Source organism: Cynoglossus semilaevis, chromosome 9 (assembly GCF_000523025.1).
Source record: "Cynoglossus semilaevis isolate Cse_v1.0 chromosome 9, Cse_v1.0, whole genome shotgun sequence".
Classification (NCBI taxonomy): domain Eukaryota; kingdom Metazoa; phylum Chordata; class Actinopteri; order Pleuronectiformes; family Cynoglossidae; genus Cynoglossus; species Cynoglossus semilaevis.
The window spans coordinates 9,883,198-9,904,714 of record NC_024315.1 but is presented as its reverse complement, the minus strand read 5'-3'; the positions used below and the strand labels follow the sequence as shown (position 1 = coordinate 9,904,714).

Genomic DNA, 21,517 nt, shown 5'->3' with positions numbered 1-21,517 from the left:
TGACTACCAGAGTGTAGCCTTTGGAGTTCATTTTTTTTCCAGGAATCTTTGTAATGATTTGGGTCAGGGTTTTGGTGAGACCTGCTATTCAAACTCTTTTTGGGCTTTTGGAGAGGCTTAATCTCCTGTTTTGAAGTGTAGTTGTATCAAAAGATGAATTAAAAGAAAGGTTCAGTAAAATCTAAAAGGTTTTCTTGTTAAGTATTGTCCTATACTTTTGAAAAAAAAAATATATATATTATATTTTCAATATGTCCATCTGTATTTCAAACTTTATGAATGGTTTGATTCTTTTCAATCTTTCTTCTTTTCTCCAACAGAGCGAACATATGTTTTGACAAGAGTTCTTGCTTTGCTACATCTGAAAAGAATGATACACTTTTGTCACATCTCAAGGTTGTCCTTGAGGTGGTTAGAAGTACTGCACCTCCTCAGGAGAGTTTCTTAGTCTCTTTGTATAGGTGGTTATACAAATGCAAACACAGCCTGCATTTCTCAAAGAAAAAACTTTTGTGATGTCCCTTGATGTTGTATTTTTCCGTACCATAAAGCAGAGAACAAGAGAGATGGAGACAAAACAGGCATTTGGCTGTTATTCACACTTACAACACAATAATAATTAAACAGAAAATGAATGCAGCTCCATCCAATTCTGGGACAATAACAGACATTCTTCTTACAGTTATTACATCCATTTAAATGGATGAATATAAATGCAGGCCTGATCTAAACCATACATCATAGCAGGTCTCACTACTGTATTATAAATCACCCCTTTCAACTTTGCTGTGATCCAGCTGATATAATATTGTCAAAGTAACATCATGGGGAAAGTTTAAATCTTTCTAGTATGTCTTGTCCGTGAAGGTTGTTTTCTGTTTAAGAACTTTCTCACTTTCGTCCATGGACTTCAATTAACATAAAAGTTCAAAGTACTGACCTAAAATCTTTCAACCAGGAAAGTTGTAAAAAAAAAGATTTTCAGCCAACAATCTGAACATTTTGTCTTTGACCAGAGGATTATCTTTAATCATTTAAATGAATACATTTTACAGAAATAGGTAAGTATAGTATTAGGAAAATGAACAACAGTTTAAGCCTTAAATAAGCTAATCGATTGTCAGGTTAAGTTTTATCTGCAACAATTCTTTTGAGTTGTGCAGTATTTTTCATGCTTCACTATATTTGACTGGAGGTGAGTGATACTACTAATACCTGGTCTTGTATCTACTGTAACTAGTACATATAGGGCAAGTGTTACCAAGTACTGTACAATACTGAAAATTATGTTCATTAACAGAATGTTTTACATTTCAATATTACTTTTTTGGTGTAAATAGTCTGGTGGTCTTTCTACTTCTATTTATTCTCCAGCGTATTGTTTACTTCTGTGTGTTTTTTAATATGTTTGTATATTTTTGCGGTGTTGCCACATTTGTGGGTTTGTTTTCTGTTGACATCACGACTTGCACCGTTTGTGCCTGCAGCCGAGAAGTGTAGCACCAAACTGCAATTCTCTTCCTCTCTGCCACGGTGCTGACAAATGCTGGTTCACCATGTGACTGGGTGAAGGCACATCGATAACAGCTTACACATGGAGGGAGGGGGAGGGGCAACATGGATGTGAGTGTAGGTGATAGGAGCTGTGTTTGTAAAAACACTGTGGTGAATGAAACAGAAAGAAGAGAAAGTATTACTCAGTACCAGTGATGGATATACTGATACCAACACCACTGCTTTGGACATTTAACTTACATGACAGCTGGGACATGTTAGTTGGTAATAGTGGGCTGTCTTGATGATATATATAATTTAAAAATATAATAATAATACATATCACCAGGAATTAGCTTATTTTAAAACTTTTTTTAATTAATACAGTAGTTAATAACTTGGCCAATACAGACAGATAGGTCACCATAGGTCACCGTTATGCTGCAACTCTTTCTAAACTGCGACCTAAGCTTGAACTCTGATATTTCACAAATGCTAATCCACCCCGCTGCTGTGTCTGCCAGAGACAAAGAGAAAGGCCAAGACAACGTCAGCAACAACAATTCTGTGGGCAACATACTGACTCATGCGATGGATTCTTAGGCCACAAGTAAAAGCCCACATTCTGGAAGAGTCAACCCCAAGGGCAAAACACTGATTTAAACTATTTGTTAAGCAAAGTCTTATGGCAATAAGACTTCCGGAAGGTCTGAAAGGTGTCCACCAGCTGCCAAGTTGCCGCTGAGGTGCTCTGAGCATGGCACCGTCCCAACACACTGCTCCCCGTGCTCACTTTGGTGATAGGTTAAAAGCAGAGGCCGGATTTGGTTGTATGTGCAGTGGTGTGCTGTGTCACAATGACCAAATAATTCACTTTTCAAGTATTCACAGGTGCCATCTCGATTCCATCATGAGCCTTTTAATGACCTATAAACTCACACCAAAGTCATGGTCCTGTATGTTTCTCTTTTTTGGGGGCACTCCTTTACTTCTACAGTACAGCACGAATGCATAAAAGTGTGGTACAGGTCACAGCTGACTAATATCATAAAAAATGTAAATCATCTGAAGAGAACATGTTGTAAGTGTAGAAATAACTGTTCCCTCAGCAATATCTATAGTTAGCAGCAGCAAATAAGAAACTGCAGAATTAACAATGCTTTGGCCTTATGCAAGTTGCCACATTTAACACACTCACCAAATCTTCTCAGACACATCATCTGAACCTGAAGGGAACCAAATGTAGAGGAAACAGTGGCATTGAGTTCTTGAAAGATTGGAAATGGGATGGTTTTAATCTCTGAGCAGCAGCCTCAGGCTAAACACAGGTAGAGCACTGATGAAAATGTCACCTGTCAGGTTCTACTGTGAGTTAAAAAAGCCAGTCTTGTTATATAGCACATACTAATTCAAATGATTTGTTCCTTTAAAATGAAGCTTGACAACATGGAGGTTGTCAGTACATAGAGCTTATCATTTAAACTAAACCCATAATCTAAATTTATTTCATAGCTTTTTTTTTGCACAAAAAGCAAGTTGACATTTAGCGATTAGCACTTAAGGCATAAATATCAGTCAATAAAAGTAGCAATTAGAAAGTTTCATTTTTGTTTTTATTTTACTAAGATGATGATGCAGACACTTTAAACAATTTTCTGTCAGGGTTCTCTTCACTGACTCTTCTCCAATCCTTCTAATCCTTGCAGGCCTTACTACCCTTAAGTGCATAAGAAGGTTTTAGCAGTCCTCTAGGTGGCACTCACTGTCCATGTTGGGGCAGTTGCCCTATGGATAATATATAGGAATCACTGATGTGCAAAAACACAGTCTAACTTTCTTATATACAGTATGTGTATATGTGCATCAATGTGAGAATATCACAGAACAATTACATGTCTTTGAAAGTCAACACAACAGGAGCCCAAAACAATTTCACAATCAAAAACCACAATTTTCTACTTAACTATCCTGCCATGGTACCAATGTATTTAAACGACAGAGAAGCAGAAAAATGCTTCGTTTAGCTGCGGCAGAAAAACATTCAGCTGCAGTGCACACTACTGTATCTACTCATCTTAATATAGACAACGCTGGAGCTGCTTTACCTCATGACTTTTTTATGTAAGGCAATAAATCAATTAATCAAATATTCATATGCATCCCTAGTGATTTCTGTACTACAAAAATATAATGGACCAAAAGTTAAGTAGGAACCACAAGGATTCACTGCTGTTTTACCAGTTAGAAAAATACAAGAACAGCAGAAAATTCTGCCTTTTTTTATGACACTCATTGTTGTGTGAAACTCACACAGCTACAAGTGCGGTTCCAAGTACACAGATTAGTCGATAAAACCACATAAATGAGAGAAAGACCCACAGTGATGTGTGTATTGTGAAGTACAAACCATAAAATGTAAACATATAATAACTCTCAGACGCAGTGTCCAAATAAGTCATAGTCAGCCATCTGTTCAGCTCGAAAGGCAAATAAAATCTATAGCCGTGGCTGTTATCAAGAACAGTTTAACAACTGTGTAACAAGTTTCACAGCCAAAACTACAACAAAAGACCAAGCACTAAACCATTATCTCAGCTATCGCACATGTTTATATTGATCGTTGCAGCAATGCAATCTATCACCACAAAATAAACTGTACATTGGCGAAAGGTTTATTTTGAACTGAGGTCCAAGGCTGTTTAACAATATTCAATTCAATTTTGTTGAAAGCATCTGTGTGGATACACTTTGTTACATAAACAAGTGAAATTGAATTACCTGTGTGACCAGAGGTTCCAAAAGTCTCTCCACAGTCAGGGTGCGGATTTCAAGACTCTTAGGGTCCCATTCCAGCAGGATGGGGGACGTGGCTGTCGTCATGGTTTCTGTGTTAGGAAAACAGGCAGTTAGTTAGAACACTGTTTCTCTATTTTAACTTAAAGTACAAAGTTCAAGTATTGCACAATACCTTTCATTATTAATTGTGTATGGTGGATTAACTGATAAAATCAATGAGATGTGTTCGGAATTCTTCAAAGGACTATTGGTTGACGATTCCTTTTTTCTCCACTGTTCTACGTTTTGTGCAGCACATTTTGGAAAAAAGATTTTTTGTTTTTTTGTTTGTTTATCTACCTTGTGTCCTTGGGTGATAGAAAGGTGCATATGAAATAAAATGTATTCTTATTTTATTATTATTAAACATTGAAAAGGTTTAAGGTACAGTTAACACCTAAGTTGAACCCTCGTTTCTTTACAGATGAAACTATCTAACTATCTGTGGAGTTCCTTGGACAATCTGCTCACTAATGTGAAATATTTAGTTATTAAAGTTATCATGCATGAGCTCAGTGGGGTTGGATTCGGTGAAAGTAAGAAATGAACAGCTGGCGACAACTGGCCATCTGTTGTCACTGAGGGGTCTGCGTCTCTACAGTAAGCACTTTCTGAATGGATCAGCTGGGACTGGTCTGGTGTACTGCCAATGCCAATGAGGCAGGAGGGAATAAAGAATGTGGATGAGAATGACAGATCTGGGCCAGAGGTCTCTAATACTAGACATTTTGGGTCAAGACAGATGAAGAGCAGGAAAACTGTCCCCTTCAAGTACTGATAAAACGTAACAGGAGCCTGATTTTTTGTTTTAAACAGAAAATGTATCTTTGGTTACTTTATTTGTATAGGACTGGGCATCATATTCATAAATATTTTAATAAACAATATAAAGATATGGGACTTCATTGTTTATATTCATATATGTACTCCAGATGTAATCGTTACTTTATAAAACGGACAAAAGATGTGCAAGAGACTTGTATTAAATTGTGATTGTCTTCTAATCCAAATTCCAATACCAATATTTTTCTCCACAGAAGAAAATTTTTCTGCAAGCATGTTCCCATGTTGTTAACTAATTCTGCAGAGTCATGTAATGGATTTATTGGGAAAGTATGGGTTGAAAGCATCTCTCAGCTATGACATTTGCTAAGCAGTAAAGAATTCAAATTTGTTTAAGAAATGACGTTATAAGATATTAATATGGATCAACAAAAACATTTCCTAGGCACAGCACATGAACTTTACTTCCTGTTTGACTCATTAACATGATCACTGGCACCAAAATGGAAAACAAACAAAACTAGTGGATGTCAAGCACTGGTCCACCTAAAGCCAGCTCATCACAGATGGTGGATGAAAATCTTTTTGCCTCAGATCTGTGTGGTACAACAAACATGTTTAATGAAGAGCATGACTCACCCTTGTCGTAATTAATGAGGTGGGCTGCCATCTGCTGTGGACAACTGTTTAAGGATGTTTTTAGACTCAGAGAAAAGACAAGAGGCCCAACAATACGCGACAAGAGCCAATGTAATTAGCCAATGTAAATTTTGTTCACTGTCATGCCAGCCCACCATTTTCATGGATATTGATCTTTTTCTATGTCTATCAAAAGGATTTCCTCTGAAGGCAAAAACATATGGATAATGAAATGAAATAAAAATGTGACAATTAGCTCTAAAGATCAGTAATGATCACTGTGACATCTTATTGATTAGGAATGTTTATTTCAATCTGACCGTTATTATCATCGCCAAGTCGATGCAGCAAAATTATAATATTTTCTGTTTCAGTTTCAGTTTGTCTTAAGCCTAAAATGTTAGTTCTCTGTACAAACCAAAACTGTTCAGTGTACTGTCAAAAAAGTTAGATGAATAGTTATAACAGATAATGTGTTAGTTGTCAACTCATTTAAAAATATCGGGGAACATCTATTACTGTACAATATGTATAACTGATTTGAGCAACATCCCATTGCTCTAATCATCAAAGAATACCCAAGTAAAAATGCCACGACAAAACATGACATGCATATAAAAGACTCATATAGAAGCAATTTTGAATCCTGTTTGACTACAATGTCTGGTGAAAAATTCAATTACTTCCTTCCTTTAAGAAAACATTTATTACAGTATTTGATCATCTTATGTTCAAGTAGGACACTGGGTACAGTGTACTGCGTATAGAGAGGATGAAGGCTGGAGAAACATAAAGTACAACACACTGGCACTGCTGACAAAACACAGTATAGTATTGTTCTGTTGCAGAGACAGGCAGAGAAAGAGTGGTAACAATAAAAGCAGCAGCGAGTGCGCCATATGTTCCCTTCCCTATAACTTAGCTCGTTTGTCATAGTATGTAGGCCTTTCGTGATACATGTTCCATTTTTTTATTGGCCATTGGACAGTTTTATTGTCCTCGGTTCTGCCTGTGTCAGCTTTTTGTGGAAACAATGCTGATCACATGCTCGAGGGGAAACGGCTATTGGGTGTTGAGTTATAACCTCATTTAACCAGTTGTCAACTTAACTCTACATGCTATGTTTGTAAGTGTGCCTGTTTGTGTGTGTACGCTTGGTAGTGGGTGTTGGGTTGGGGGTCGGTGTCAGGGTAGTTTAGGTGGTATTTTTATAAACGACTCGATATGAAAAGTCCTTCAAATGCCCATCCTGTGTACAGGTTAGAGAACTTCCTGCCAAACACAAATGGACGACGGTATGTAAATAATCAAATCACAATCGTAATATATTTATACGATCTTGTTTCGTGCCTCTCTTTTTTTTCCATCTTTCTGTTGCTGCAACATGTCAATTTCCCCAGTCCACAGCAGAAGTTTAGGTTCTTTTCCTCAAACAGACATTAGTTCTGCCAAACTCTGTTTGTACAAAGCTGCTCTGTGTTCCCACTGTCTCTTTCATTTTACCACTAGCGGCAGGAAGATCACAAAAAACATTTTACTTCTCAGGAGGTTTAAGTCAAAGAGGTTCAACTATGATATTTTGTTCAAGATGAAGAGAAAAGTTTATTTTCAGAAAAACAGCCATGCTTTCTAATGCTGTATTTCAGCACACTTCAGGGTCTAGGATCTGTGTCACTGGGGTCAAGTCTCCATCCAAAAGCAATCAATTAGAAAGATAAGGGTCTAGAACTTTAAAGAAAAAAGGAGTTGAGAAACTCGATTATTTTTTCTAGCTTTGGCCAGTGAGTGATGCAGGTAAGTGGCAGAGAAAATGAGGAAACAAAAAGCAAAACCCAAAATTGAAGAGCTAGGAGAAAAAGGAAAAACCTTTTTTCTCTCCAGTGTTGAGAATCTATGGCACAAATTGGTAGAATCAAAAGGTATGGGGTTTTTCTTTTTCTGTCACATAGCTCTCAAAAGCTTAGAATCAAGGGACCTACCATGGCATCAATAAAGTTATTTCTATCTATCTTTCTATCTATCTATCTATCTATCTATCTATCTATCTATCTATCTATCTATGCTCTGCATCTATAGTACACATGGTTGGAAATTCCCAGCAATGATTTGTGAGTCAGTATTGGTTATTGTCTCCGAGCTTAAGAGACATATGGAAGTGAAGAAGAAGAAAAGAACTAAGCATTAGCTCAGAGTGAGTTAACGGGGGAATTGATTTATATTATAGAGCATATATTAAAGAGCAGACAAATAATTTAGTAGACACTGTGGGCACAACAGGGGTGGGTTTCCTTTATTTATAGTCTGATGCAGATTTTCAAAGACCACAAGCTACTAAAGCTGCTATTGTCGTCCAAGCTGTGGAGCTAAGCAATCAGTTGCCAGTCGTATTCTTTTAAAACTCCAATGTCCAATTTTATTTTGAGTATTCCAGTCGTATTCTTTTAATACAATTACAATAACAATTTAAAATGACCTACAGCCATGCTAGACATAAAGTGCAGAAAACTTCTACCAACATCAGTGCCAAAAGTCACTGGCACACAAACAGTTTAAACCACACGTCATTAACGCTTAGCAATTCCATAGTGCAGTGGTTATCAGGTCTGCTTGTACGTCATCATCCTCATGTTAGATCAAAGTGTCTTAAAAAAAAAGCTGTGGGGCAAGTTGATCTGTATATTTCAAGTCTTTATAGAAATATTCATATTCATTTTATATTTACTATTGGCAGGAGGTCAACACTGTAGATTAATTGATATTAGACAGTAAAGTTAATTATACTTGTGCCTTTGACATAATTACATTAATTGTTTGGTTTCACTCATAAAAGAAAGAGCCCCAGGAGCCTGACAGAGTGAGAAGAGCAAAAGCTGAAGGAGTGGCTGATGGGTAAAACATGTCAGAAATTAAACATAATTTGCCAATGACCTATATTGCCAATAGAATATAATAGATTGAATAATTATTGGCATTATATAAGCAGTATAAATGCAGCTGTAATGTATTCTAAATTTTTACTTAATTATTTAAAATATTGGTAAAAACTAAAAAGAATCATTAGCTACAAATGTCTATGAAGATTCTCAGTCATCCAGGTCATGGTCAGGTTTAGAAGTTCTGGCAACTGGACGTGAATTTTCTAAAATGTTCTTTTTAGAAAATCAACATCCAGTTGCCTAACAGAACTTTCAAACATTAGCTAGAAATGAAATAATAGTCAAACACAAAATCTCTGAAAAAGTGGCTAAACAAAACTCCAATGTCCAATTTTATTTTGAGTGAAGAAATATTTAACACACTAAGGTTTTCTGGTTCTGGTATAATCTCTGTGGTGATCTTCAACGCAGGAAACAAGACTTCCCAATAGTCCATGCAGACATGGATTAACGCCAATCGCTACGTGAATGAGGTTGATGCATGCAAAGCACTATAAGGCTTTAAACCTTGCCTGCATTGCATAATGTAGACAATGTGATGTTATAATGCTAAGCTTGCAATAAAATCCCTGTCATTTGTGAAGCACTTGTCTGCCAACACTGCACTGTACTGACCTAGATTCAGAGAGAATTCACACAGAAACTTGTGTCAAGCCTGTGGGGGACTCCCTGGATTAAAAAAAGTCCAGGCTTGAACTGTCATATCACTGTTCTCCAGGGCCATGCAGTCAGAGTAGCCAAAAAAGTTTGTTCAAAGTAGAGAACCAGCTTCTTAAAGCTGTCATGTTTATACAACTGTGCAGTTTTAAATTTAATAAACTAATGTTTTCCTAATTTTTCTAACTTTATGAAGACACCTCAGGTTGGTAATGCTCTGCTTTCAACACAATACATGCATTAACATGTCCACTGAAATGGTCCACTTGCCCCCGAAAGCTTTCAAACTGATTCTGTTTTTTTTTTTAAGTAAATGACTAAAATATTACTTTTATATATTGCTAAAGAATAAGGAGGACCCATCAGAGCGGGACGAGGCCATATGGCCAGGTGTTCATTAAATAATTATGTGCCAGAAAAGATCAGCTGGGTTAATTATCTGCACATGACAATTAGACATTGAAAGAATCCAGCTAAAATCCCCAAGACAAGCAAAAAGCAATTAGAACGATGAATGAAAGTTAGATTACTATTAGATGAGCAACACAGATTATGATTTTCTCCCATCACCAACACTGTAGACTGCAGACACAAATTCTCACCATTCTCACAAAGAAGAGATTAACCTTTAGACACACCTTGGAAAAGGGTTTAAACTGGTTTTACTTATTGGCCATTAGGTTGGATTGGCCTCTGCCTTTAGTACCATTCAGGGAAACCCTTTGAGAACTAATAGAAAGCATTATAAATGGGGCTTTTGGAGAAGGAAAGAGGTTTCTCCTTCAAATCAAAATCAAATAAGTTTGAATAGCAAGTGAGCCTTAAACAACCAACCAAATAAATATAATAAATAACAAATTCCGTGCTTTTGCTGTTCTGGAGTTAGCCCTGGGTGTCCACTAATGGCCTCTGTAATACATACATTTCCAGCAAGACCACAAAAGAAAAGGAGTCAATAACAAAAGAAAAGGCACAGTGTACACAGTGTGGGGGAGGAGGTCGGATCTATCCTTGAACATTGGTCATATGTGAAGAAGGGTGTGAAAGGGACAAAGCCGGGCGACAAAAGGTTAATATGGTTGAAGATATAAGTGGTCCCTGGAAGATATTTCTGCCAAGTCAAAATTATACTGAGACACAAACTGAAGAGAATTACTGAGAATAACTTGTTTACCAAATGCTTTTCATGGAAGTTTGAAAAGATGAAAGGATGCACCCACACTTCTGATACACCCACACGTCGTTTTGTTGCTGCTGTCACTGTGAGGATTTTCTTCACAGTGACTTGAAGTGTTGGGTGTATGAGTCTGTGCTGAGTGGATGTATAACAGTATGAGGGCTTTACTTTTTGTATGGCAAAAACAACCATTGTAAGGGGTATTTTGTGACATTAATTGTGTGCCACTAAAAGACGTTGGGGGTAAAACTCAAAAACACAACCTAATGGCAAATGAATTGCCAGGTGTAGCTAATAAAATACCAATGATAATTTAAAGTAAAGTGTGTGGGGATTTCTTTAAAAAGAAAAGCATAAACTGTAGAATTACAAGAAGTAGAGTAATTTACACAGGCTTAAGGTGGTTTGTTAGTGTAAAAGATGAACCCAGTAGGTGGGTGTAATGTCAATGTCTGCCATCTGCCCTTAAAGCACAGGGAAGTGCAAGTGGGGGGAGGGCAGGGAGAGGTTCATTTCGCAGGATTTGCTAAACTCAGTGGTTCGTAAACTTTTTCTGCAGCACCCCCGTTTTTTAGACAGTACCACCGTCACCTCCCCTCCCCCCAGGTCAGTACAAACACAGTCTCTGCTTTAAAACTACTACTACACTGAACATTTATAAAACACAGCCAATCCCACAAAAGTGCTGTCCTCAATAAACTAAGAATATGAAACTGCAAATCAGTGAAATTTCCTTACTCTGTTGCTGATGAAGAAAACAGTGATTTTTTTGCACCATCTCACATTGGGATACACTAGTATTACTGGTCTGCAAATATAAGACCCAAACACATTAGATGAGGGAAAAATGTGATATATACCGGTATCATGATGTTACAACACAAACTGTAGTTGTTAAGGGACCAACAACATCAGCCAAGCCAGATGTACTGCAGCATCTGCCCCACTGTTTGTCAAACGTTTGTGTCAGGAGTGCACCCTGCTGTCGCTGCTAGAAAAGGAAGTCAAAATATTGCCATCTTTTTTATACAAACAGTAGTTTTCAGTCTGATACTTTAGCACAATGTATCAACCTCAGCCCAAAACATTATGGGGATATGTTCTGTAATACGTATATCCAACAGACAGGCCAACAAACCAGGTGGTATTTTAGTGCCAAAAACAGACAGATGGTTTTAGCCTTTGGAGATACTTTATCCTAACAAAAAGGATAACACTGTACACAGTGCAAAGTTACTAAGGCTGTCATCATATTTAAACGTAAAAACGACAAAGAAAAGAGCACATGATAGCATTACGCTGACACAGCCAAGAATTACACAGGAGAAATCAGCCTGTTTACCAGGGTCTGGTGTTCTGTCTGTCCCCAACCACAACTTTAGAGGAGAAATATCCCTGGACGTTGGAATGGGTCTAGGGAAACAAAGTCAGGTAATATTGAGTCGCAGCGCAAAAGTGTCAGTCTTTCTGGAGCTTTGCCTTCTCCTGCAGCCCAAACACATTCAGACTGGGCATGAGGTCAACTGGACATGTACATGTACTAACATACAGTACATTCACAAACATTTTCCTACAATGTGAACACAGCATCTGGCCTGAATCAGGTTGTGCATTTTAATGAAAATACTTCCACGCAAGTCAAAAATTGATGACAGTACACTGGCATTTAATTTCACTGACAGTATTTCAACCTGCTTTCTCATGATTTGTGAGCTGTTTCTACAAGAAACATTACTCAAGCCCGCCCACCACCCACCTACAGATAAATGGTTGGATGAGTGTGACAGCTGGGACAATGTTTAAAGGCCCTTCTGAAAAGTGGCATTGGAAATTAGCAGCTGTTATAAATGCTGTGATGTATTGCATTGAGTCGCTGTGTTCTGTCCTCTTCGTGTTGGATCTGTCTGTCGTAACGTGCTGAAAAAAATTAAATGTACGTATACATCCATTTTGCTGAGTAACATGGTTGAAGAAGAAGTCTTCCTCGCACTAAGTGACATGAAATGCATCTTAGCTGAATAACCTTATTCACTCTCCCTGCGCCACACTTCTGCTGACATTGGACTTTTAGCTGCTGCTGGATCATTTACTTTATTGTCCCTTAAGAAATGAAAGTGATCGTTTTTTCCATTGTTCGTTTTTTTTTTTTCCTACATTTTTCATATTAGACCAAAGCATGAAATTGAACTTGTTTGTGTTTTAAAATTGCTTTTAACACCCATCACCAAAGTGAGCAGGGGGCAGCTTTAAGCGCCCGAGGAGCCTTGTGTAGGAACAAAAATGATATGTTTCATCACTGTGTCATTTCCTGCTCTTTAAGTTTATATGTTACCAAATAATTTGGTTGAAAGTGGTCAATTTTTCTACAATCATTAGTATTGAAATTGACATTGTGCTTTGCTAGATTGTTTTGTGCTATTTGCTTTTTCAATTGTAGTTTATTCAAATATGTTTGCTTTTAAAATTGTAAAAACAAAAATCTGAATTTTAGCTGCAACATTTTGGGAAACAGCACTCAAATTCATATATTTTTAGTCGCATCAATTCTAAAGTTTTGCCGCAAAATCCTGGAGGGAGTGGTTAATATGGATTTCAGTTTAAAGGTTCTAATCCGGGATTCTGCTGTCTAATGCAGTTCTTCATTCAAACAAAGGTAAAACAAAAGGCCTGAAATTTTAATTTGATGTGATAGAGGAAAGTGATTCAGCTAATAACTGTCTTAACAACTTGTATTGCCTCGTCTCTTTTCTCTTAAACAGTCCAGAGAGCTTAGAGACAGAGGCAGAGAGGAAAAAGGGAGAGAGAGAAAACAGCAGAGAGAGAAAAAGAATGAGAAACAAGACACAGGCAGAGAGAAAAGGCAATTAAGGTTCCAGTCCGTAAGGGTACCATGGATACCTCCAAACTCTGCTTAAGGACAACAAATGGAAGGTTTCATGGTGTTCAGCCAATGTCATTTCCTCTCCCGGGAGACAAGAAACACAAGTCACTCCTGGCTACCATTGATTGAAATGTCTCACCCATAAATTACAGCTCTTTTATCCTTTACCTGATAACAGACATTTTATTTTCGCCCGGCTTTCATCAATTTATCTGAAATATTTGGATGATTAAACACAGGTAACTGACAAAGCCTGTAAATCAGAGCTACCTTTAAAATACACTGTTCAAGCTGATGTAGACATTAAAGCGATTAAGTTATCAACAACAATTTCCTCAAGTCCTAAAGCACTGCACTGTCTTGAAAGTGTAGTCTTGCTAAATTTGAATTGTTACCCAAACAGCTTTTGCAGACACGATGGCCCAAGGCAGAAGGTAAACAGCGATACACATCGGCAGGTTATTCCCCAGTGGAAAAGAAAAGTCTACTTTCTCTGGCAGCTTAATTCTAACTGGCAAAAAAGATCACTGCAGCTTCACTGTTTCTTAATTCACAATGCTTTTAAATAAATGTTTACTCTATATACAAATTTTGGCACAAGTACAAGTCACTGCTGTTATATAGAGACAAGATCCCTGTGGTTAGTTGCTGATGTGTCACATTACATCTTTTTAAAAAGCAGAGCGCTCCTGCCCTGTATAGATTTAATGGGTAAAATGGCAAAATAATTTAGTTAGGATTTAATATTTTGAATTATTCATTAAGTCATTAAGAAATGTTCATGGTAATGCATGCTCATATAGCGTATAATTAATTCTGCCGACCAGAAGACTGCAACAAATTGAGTTGAAACTCAAATACAGCTCAGGAAATGATAAATAAAACGACATGAATAAAAGGAGATGAGAAAGGTACAACCTCCCAGCCATTGGACATATGGTAGAAAAACAGGAAGCTGACACCGACTCTGACAGTGAGACTTGGCATTCCTTCTTTCCTATCAGAAGTTCAGACTCTAAATACAGCAACTCCGTGACCTCTAGATGCCACTGGGGTTCCACATACGTATCCAGTTACAGGAAGAGACGGAGGCACAGTCACAACACTGGGTCAAAATAAAGAACACAGATATACTGTAAGCACTGAAACAAAACTAGGATAGAAAACTATTTATAACGAAGGTGAAGTGCTGCTTATCAGAAAGACAAATCTTCAGACATGAACATTATGTATGCCACGATGAAGATTAATTTGAGTAATAAGACATTGGTTTTGGTATTAGACTGTTCTGACTTTTCTTGATTTCTGTTTGTTTTTCATGTTGTTGCTTCTTCAGTACATTCACAGTAAAAGTGTAGTTTTGTATGACTGATGATTGTATCTATTCATCATGAGACAAGAGAGCAAGAGCACTAAACTGTGTACGGCACATCAGTTGTATTCTCTGTATTAGAACTATGTTAACTGTATTATTGTCATGTAGATAAAAGGTTATTGTATTGTATACAACGCATTATGAATTGAACTGTTGTTAACAGTTTTCAACAGCTACTGTATTACAGTGTATCACCGTGAAGCACACATTGTGTTCAGCAGTAGGCACCTGACTTTAATTTGTGTGCATGCCAACCAAGCTAGACGTTATACTGCCTTCATGGGCTTATCAAACAATTAGTTCTCTTGAGAAACCACTAAAGTTCCTTTATTGTTCAAGGAAATTAAACAAGGCTGCTGTACTAACCTGAATGCTTCGAAATTGCACATAACATCAATAATGTTGTGTTTACTCGCTAAGAATCTATCATCTCCATGTTTTTTCGTCATCCTTTTCTAATGCAAGTGGACAAGACTCCCTCTAGATATTAGTATAAAGCATGTTGAAAAGAAAAACAGTATGTGGAGTAGTGCAATTCATAAAGTACCGAGTTACAGGTAAAGCCCTAAAGAGGAAAAGGCAAGGAGAAGGGTTACTTTATCCTGTAACTGAGCCAAAAAAAAAAGACTTACTAGTGTACACAATCAGAGGCAAGCACTGTGTATGTGAAATCTTTTCAAGGTTACGGTCGATGATCAAAATTCTACTTAAACCTTGTGATTTAGCACAACATGCCAAGAGGCAGTGTCAACACTCCAGGCCAGGGTTCTCAAACGTCCAGCACGCAGGCCACTTGTGGTGCACGAACCACACACATGGGGCCCTCAACTAGACATCAGCATAATGTAATCTAAACCCCAGTTGATATTTCGTCCTTTATTAGATGGCAGGGGTGAACCCCATGATGCAAAATGCCTCAGACATTCATGTGTTATGTTCTTATATCATGGATAATCACCAATAATAAGAACCAATAATGTATTGGTTCTTATGAAATAAGTTTAGATCAAGTTAAAGTATTTATAGTGAACAAAAATGATCACCATAATGTACCAGCACAACTGAATTGTAAAACATGACGGTTAATCAATGTTTTGCCCAACACACCAGTCAGGGAAGAGGAACTATATAGTTGATGTTAAGAAATGTCATAATTTTTGAACAAAACTGCCTCCATCCTTCAGTGGTTGTACAATGTGAAAGTTTATCTGAAATCAATGTACTATTCCACAGTTCCAGTTTCACCTCAAGAGTCGATATCGTTCGTTTAATCGAGAAAACTGATATCGTGATAAATCCGACCGCACGTGAAGGCAGCAGTCACTGTTTCAGTCACTTTCACTACTATAGACGAAGCAAATATCCGTGCTCCTCCACCCAGAACCTTAATAAAATGCTAAGAATGCTAAATAAATGAATAGATAAATTATTTTAACCAAAGAGTGACATATTTTGTGACTCAGCTGCGGTAAAACAGCGAGGAGAGTTCATCGATTCAAGCCTTCCTTACAATTAAACAAAGAGTCGAACTCTAACTGGGATTTTATGATTTACTTTCATTGTTAAAGTACGGACAAACACGTAACAAATGGGTTACACGTGACAAATCCTTCCTGAAAACAATTCAACAAATGTAACTCTCCCTGATGCAGATGTTTTAGAGTAGCCGGTGCCAGTTGCTGAGCCGCTGTAGCAGCTTAGCACTAGCTTGTATGATTCTATATGTGAGAACCGGAGCAGCAGATGTAGCCTTTCAGCACTCTGCACTCCGGATAGCACTGTACAGAGTCGGGATATGATTGGAGTAGGATGTTCAAAATTACTATGCCGGGACACATTGTGGCCAAACAAAACAAACCGTCCAGGAAGCGTGCTGTTTTATAAACGAACTCTAGAGTCAGTTCGCTGCGGAGGTTTTTGTATGAACCACGCCGAGCAGCTAACCCAAATGATGAATGGGAAAGCGGACCTCGCCCATAAGCTAGTGTTAGCATCGCAAGAGTCAGTGCAGCGAGTGTACACGCTCCGAGGCTGCTAGCATAAAAAATAAATCACATTCCTCATTTCAGCTGACAAAGTACGGCATCTCCCCCTGACTACTCACCGTTAAAGGTATAAGATGACACTTCCTGGAAGTCCACGAAGTCTATGCAGCGCTTGTTCACACTGGGTATTCCCACAAATGTAACTGCCCACCTGCTTAGCAGAGTCGAGAGTACAAAGTGCAGCTCGAGTCAAACGTGGACGCTTTCCTCAACGCCGTGGTGCTGAAGATATGGCTACACGTTTCTGTCGGCGTCTGGGGAAAGGCCTTCTCCTCCCACTCCTCCGACGATTTCCTGCGAGATAATGACCCCTCCCAGCGCTGCGACCGCAACAGATTTGTCGGCAGGTGCAGTTGTTGATGCGCTACGAGCGGAGAGCTTGGCAATATAGTGGGGCTGTGTGGTGGATCCGAGGGTTGTCAAATCCGGGGTGGCTACTACGCATGCGTCATTCTTGGGGTAAGGATGCGACCCTATGATCTATCCACCCGATCTTTGGGAGGGTGTGGTTTCTGCTTCAGTGCATTTTGCAAAAAAGTGTTAAAAAGAAAGTAGAACTTGCACCATGAATGCAGAAAGAAATGTGTCTAAAATGCAATGCATTTTATATACCACCAATAATGTTTACTTGATTACTTACTTACTCCTATTATACCAGGTTTAGGCAATCATCATTTAAAATATGTATTTTTATTTTATTATACCAGGTTTACTCTTAGGCGATCATCATTTAAAATATGTATTTTTATTTTTATTTGCAAGTATATATCTATATGTAAATGATTTATTTTGTTGGTACATTGGAGATTACTTGGCTCTTAAAGTATTTTTCCTAATCTAAAAATGTTTCTTCTTCTTCCTAAAGTGCCCACTGCTCCTCAGATATTGGTTTAAATTAGAGAAAAAAATGAACTCTACAAGAACCAATAAAGCAAATTCTGTCCACTTAAGTCATTAGAGCTTGAAGAAAAATAATGCCCTGTTGTGTATTAAAAATATTCTATTGTGACAATAATTTGATAAATAATGATAAATAAAAATATCAGTTTTGGGGTTTGTAATCCCAATGGATTTGAATGCATTTATCATTTCAAAATTTAAATTAAAATTATTTAGTATTATAATTATGTGGTTAAATACATTCTGATGATTGTGAATCAATTATGTACTTTATGTTCTTTTATTTGCAGTACTGTATTTTTACAATTATCCATCTAAATTATTACTTTTTTCCCTATGTATTCTGAAAAATCACACAATTTTGACAAAATAACAATTTCTACTTTTTCCTTTGTTATGAACTAACATATGTTGTGCACCATGGAGGACTCCACAACCAAAATCCTACTGTATTTTCATTTGGTAGCATGACTCAGGAAACATAGCCAAAAGCAAGTTTTGCCTTTGCCCTGGCAACAAACTTTGTTTCAAGGACGTGCCAATAACAATATACTTTACAGTATACTACGTTTCTGCAGGAGCAGCTTTTAAGAGCACTATAAATCTTTCCATCATGTGGAGGCAGGCTGAGGAGTGGATGCTTTTTAACGTCAGATATTTAATTTTTGGCATGTAACATGTTTTCTTTTCTTTGGACTATATATATATATATATATACACACACACCAGCACTGCTGATATTTGAAGGCCTTATTATTATTATTATTATTATTATTATTATTATTATTATTATTATTTCTTGGTCTCTGTATTCTGTATTGTATTCTATCCTATTCTAATTGAACTGAAATTCGGTTTCTGGTATTGTTGAGTCATTCTGTGACAATTATTTACTCTTTGCAAATTATACTGTACAGTTGTATTTATTATATTGCTTTCTATCTATATGCACTTTTAATTAATAGTTTAGCATTTATATTTGTCATCGCATTTCTCTACTTGTTTTTTTTTTTAATTTCAAGACTATTTTGGTAAACATTTCATTCTTTGGCATTTCAATAAAATTAGTTAATGAGCTAAAAAGTATTACAATATCAACCATGGTTTTTCTTCCTCTGTCTACTCTCAGGTATTACTTTGCCCTGGGTTGCAGGAGGTCATGTCAGAGTTTGTGTCCAATTGCTTTGCTTTTCCTGAAACTTGGGGATCACAAGGCTTTTCAGTTTAGATGAGAGTCCATGTGTATTCTACCCCCACCTGGAGGGATACTTTTAGTTGAACATTTTGCCCGACATGAAAAAAAATCCAATCACATGCCAGAGCAACATGAACTGGCCCTGAAGCAATAGATGTGAAATACAACTCCGTGCTCTCAGCACTTATCTGTAGCTGCTCACACTGTCCTTATGGATGAGTCTGAATGCGCATTAAAAAAAAAAAAAAGAAATCTTAATATCGGCCACCGCCTAGAGCTCATGACCAAAAGTGATGTTTGGAACACAGCCAATATGCTGAAATTGTGGGCTATACTTTCAAACTCTTATGGCAGAGGGCAGGTTTCCTCAAGTATTACTTGAGTTTGTATGGCTGTAAGGCTGTAGATACAAGCTAATACTATTGATTTAAATATGTTGTCCAGATCAATACATTTAAACTATCAGTACGAAAGAATTTTCTAGAGAAGATAATCGTTGTACTGTAACTGTGTGTGTGTGTGTCTGTGTGTGTGTGTGAGTGTACCCAGTGCCATCATTTTCTTCCTGCCCGTTTTTGTCTTGGGAGAAGAAAACAGCTGGAACAGCAGCCCATTGTCTCCCATCTGCTCTTGTTTTTACCACATGGCAGTAAAACAGCACAATGTGTTTCCATGCTGATTGTCATTTGTTGAAGCCCATGACTGGGGATGGGAGCGGGGGTGGAAGTTTTACACTTAGTTACACTAAATTTGAGCCATGCCTCCAACAGGCTTTCACCATGTTCTTTATTTGCCTGATGCCACCAGAGCAACATCATAGAGCAAAGAAAATGGGTTTCAATTTATAAAAGAAATCTTAACAAGTGTGATTAAGGTTCGTAAACACATTCAAAGAGTCATAGAATAGGTTTCCTCGAAAAATATAAATTTGATATCGTCCACAAACTAGCTTCTACCACTTTCCTAGCATATTAGGAATACATATGTATTTATTATACATATATATACATTCAATTTTAGCAAAGAATAAGGGAGGGAGATATTTTCAATTCAGTTTCTGTATAGATAGATAGATATATTGTGTTCTATGACTATTGTTGTAACTGCACATTTTTGATCAGGTGAATGTATGAATGTAATTCATACTATGAGAATAAGGTTTAGGTCACTCCCTGTCTTAGTATGTCATGCACAGGTTGTGTGCATTGATACAGGGTCACTTTAGAGCATTTTCATCACAGCTGTTGCATGAATGAGTCATGTTTTTGTCATTGATCCAACTCCTTGAAAACGCTGCATGATGATGTCATAGTGGGCAATTCACTGAATAAAAAACCAAAAACAAATATCTCTCCAGAGATCTGAGAGATTACTGTAGCTGTTTGTGCTGAAAATTGTCAAGAACCTTCACAAACAAGCAACACTGAGTAACAGTCATAGAGCTGGTCTCCTTTTTCTTCCTAAAGTGATTAGATGAAGAGAAAGCAACAGTGACGCACAAGGAGAAACTGATTGATGGTAACGTCTGCATGTGTTTAGAGGACGAGTACGTCTGTCCAAATGTAATAGAAGTTCAAAAATAATATTAGACATATTTAAGGTGATCTTAACCTACTAGAGCACTCAGATATTTAAACCCAACAAATCATTCAGTTCTCTGTTTTTGCTCTTGAGACATTTTTGACATTCCTCTAAAAAATTAAAGACTCTCTTTGAAGATTAAGACTTTTTGAGTTTGAGGGCCGGGCTTAGTAGAATAATTAGATATGGTTAAGATTAAGATATCTTTTAAAGTGAGATATTTGGTTGGGAGCTATGTGAGTAATGTGTGTTAATCCTAATCACAGTTCAGGCAGCACAGTGTTTGCACATCTGTGTTGTACTTTGTATCACCAATAAAACTACAGGATTGTCCTTTAAAGTCAGGTCAGTAATAAAGTTCTTCACTGACGTGTACTGGCTGAGAAAAAGACTTCTGAGTTTAGAGTCGATAAAATACACACTTGTTTTATGGGTAATATAACGAAAAGACTTCTGAGTTGAGAGTCGATAAAATACACACTTGTTTTACTTGAAAGCTACTTGAGGTTAAGAAAACGTTAGCACAGTTTCTAATTAAAACCAGACGTACTATCATGTACCTGGCCACTGAGTGAGTGACTATCAGTTTCATCAGTTCATTAAAATACATTTTGTCCTGCTGTATAATAATGGTAGCAGTGGCCCCAATCGTTTTTGAGTTTGAGAACCCTGATGTAAAACCAAACAAACTGACAGAACGTCAGTTTGTCAGAGCAGAAGACACCCAGTCCTCAGCTGAGGTGTCGTCTGATGTAAATTGAGGCAGATGATGTTATGGATGAGGACTGGAGGAATCCACACAATGCTGCTGTTAGACAGCAGAGGTGAGCAGGAAGCACAGACGTTGCCTCAGTGGTTATGAAATAGTAAACCAGCAGAGAACAGAAACAGAGCTCAGAGGGACTCAGGAGATTATGATAATTTGCAGCAGGGATCGGTGGCCGTACAATTCATGACAAGTTTTCCAGCAGCAGCACAGCAAATATCAAAGCCAGAGTCTAATTATATTATCACTCTCA

General features: G+C 37.4%; 1 protein-coding gene across 3 annotated transcripts in view; it reads right to left on the bottom strand.

Annotated features, from left to right (window-relative positions):
* Positions 1 to 17,445, bottom strand: part of ctnna2 (catenin (cadherin-associated protein), alpha 2) — a 188,176-nt gene extending 170,731 nt beyond the window's left edge. The window contains exons 1-2 of one of the 3 annotated variants that reach the window (XM_025058226.1): positions 16,882 to 17,445; positions 4,273 to 4,379 (exon numbers count right to left, since the gene is read on the bottom strand). In XM_025058226.1, coding sequence (XP_024913994.1) covers positions 4,273 to 4,374 — 102 coding nt within the window. In that variant the 5' untranslated portion in view covers positions 4,375 to 4,379; positions 16,882 to 17,445. The remainder of the gene's footprint in view (positions 1 to 4,272; positions 4,380 to 16,881) is intronic. The other 2 variants (XM_017035265.2, XM_017035266.2) reach the window with 2 other exon arrangements.
* Between the last annotated feature and the right edge of the window lie 4,072 nt (positions 17,446 to 21,517).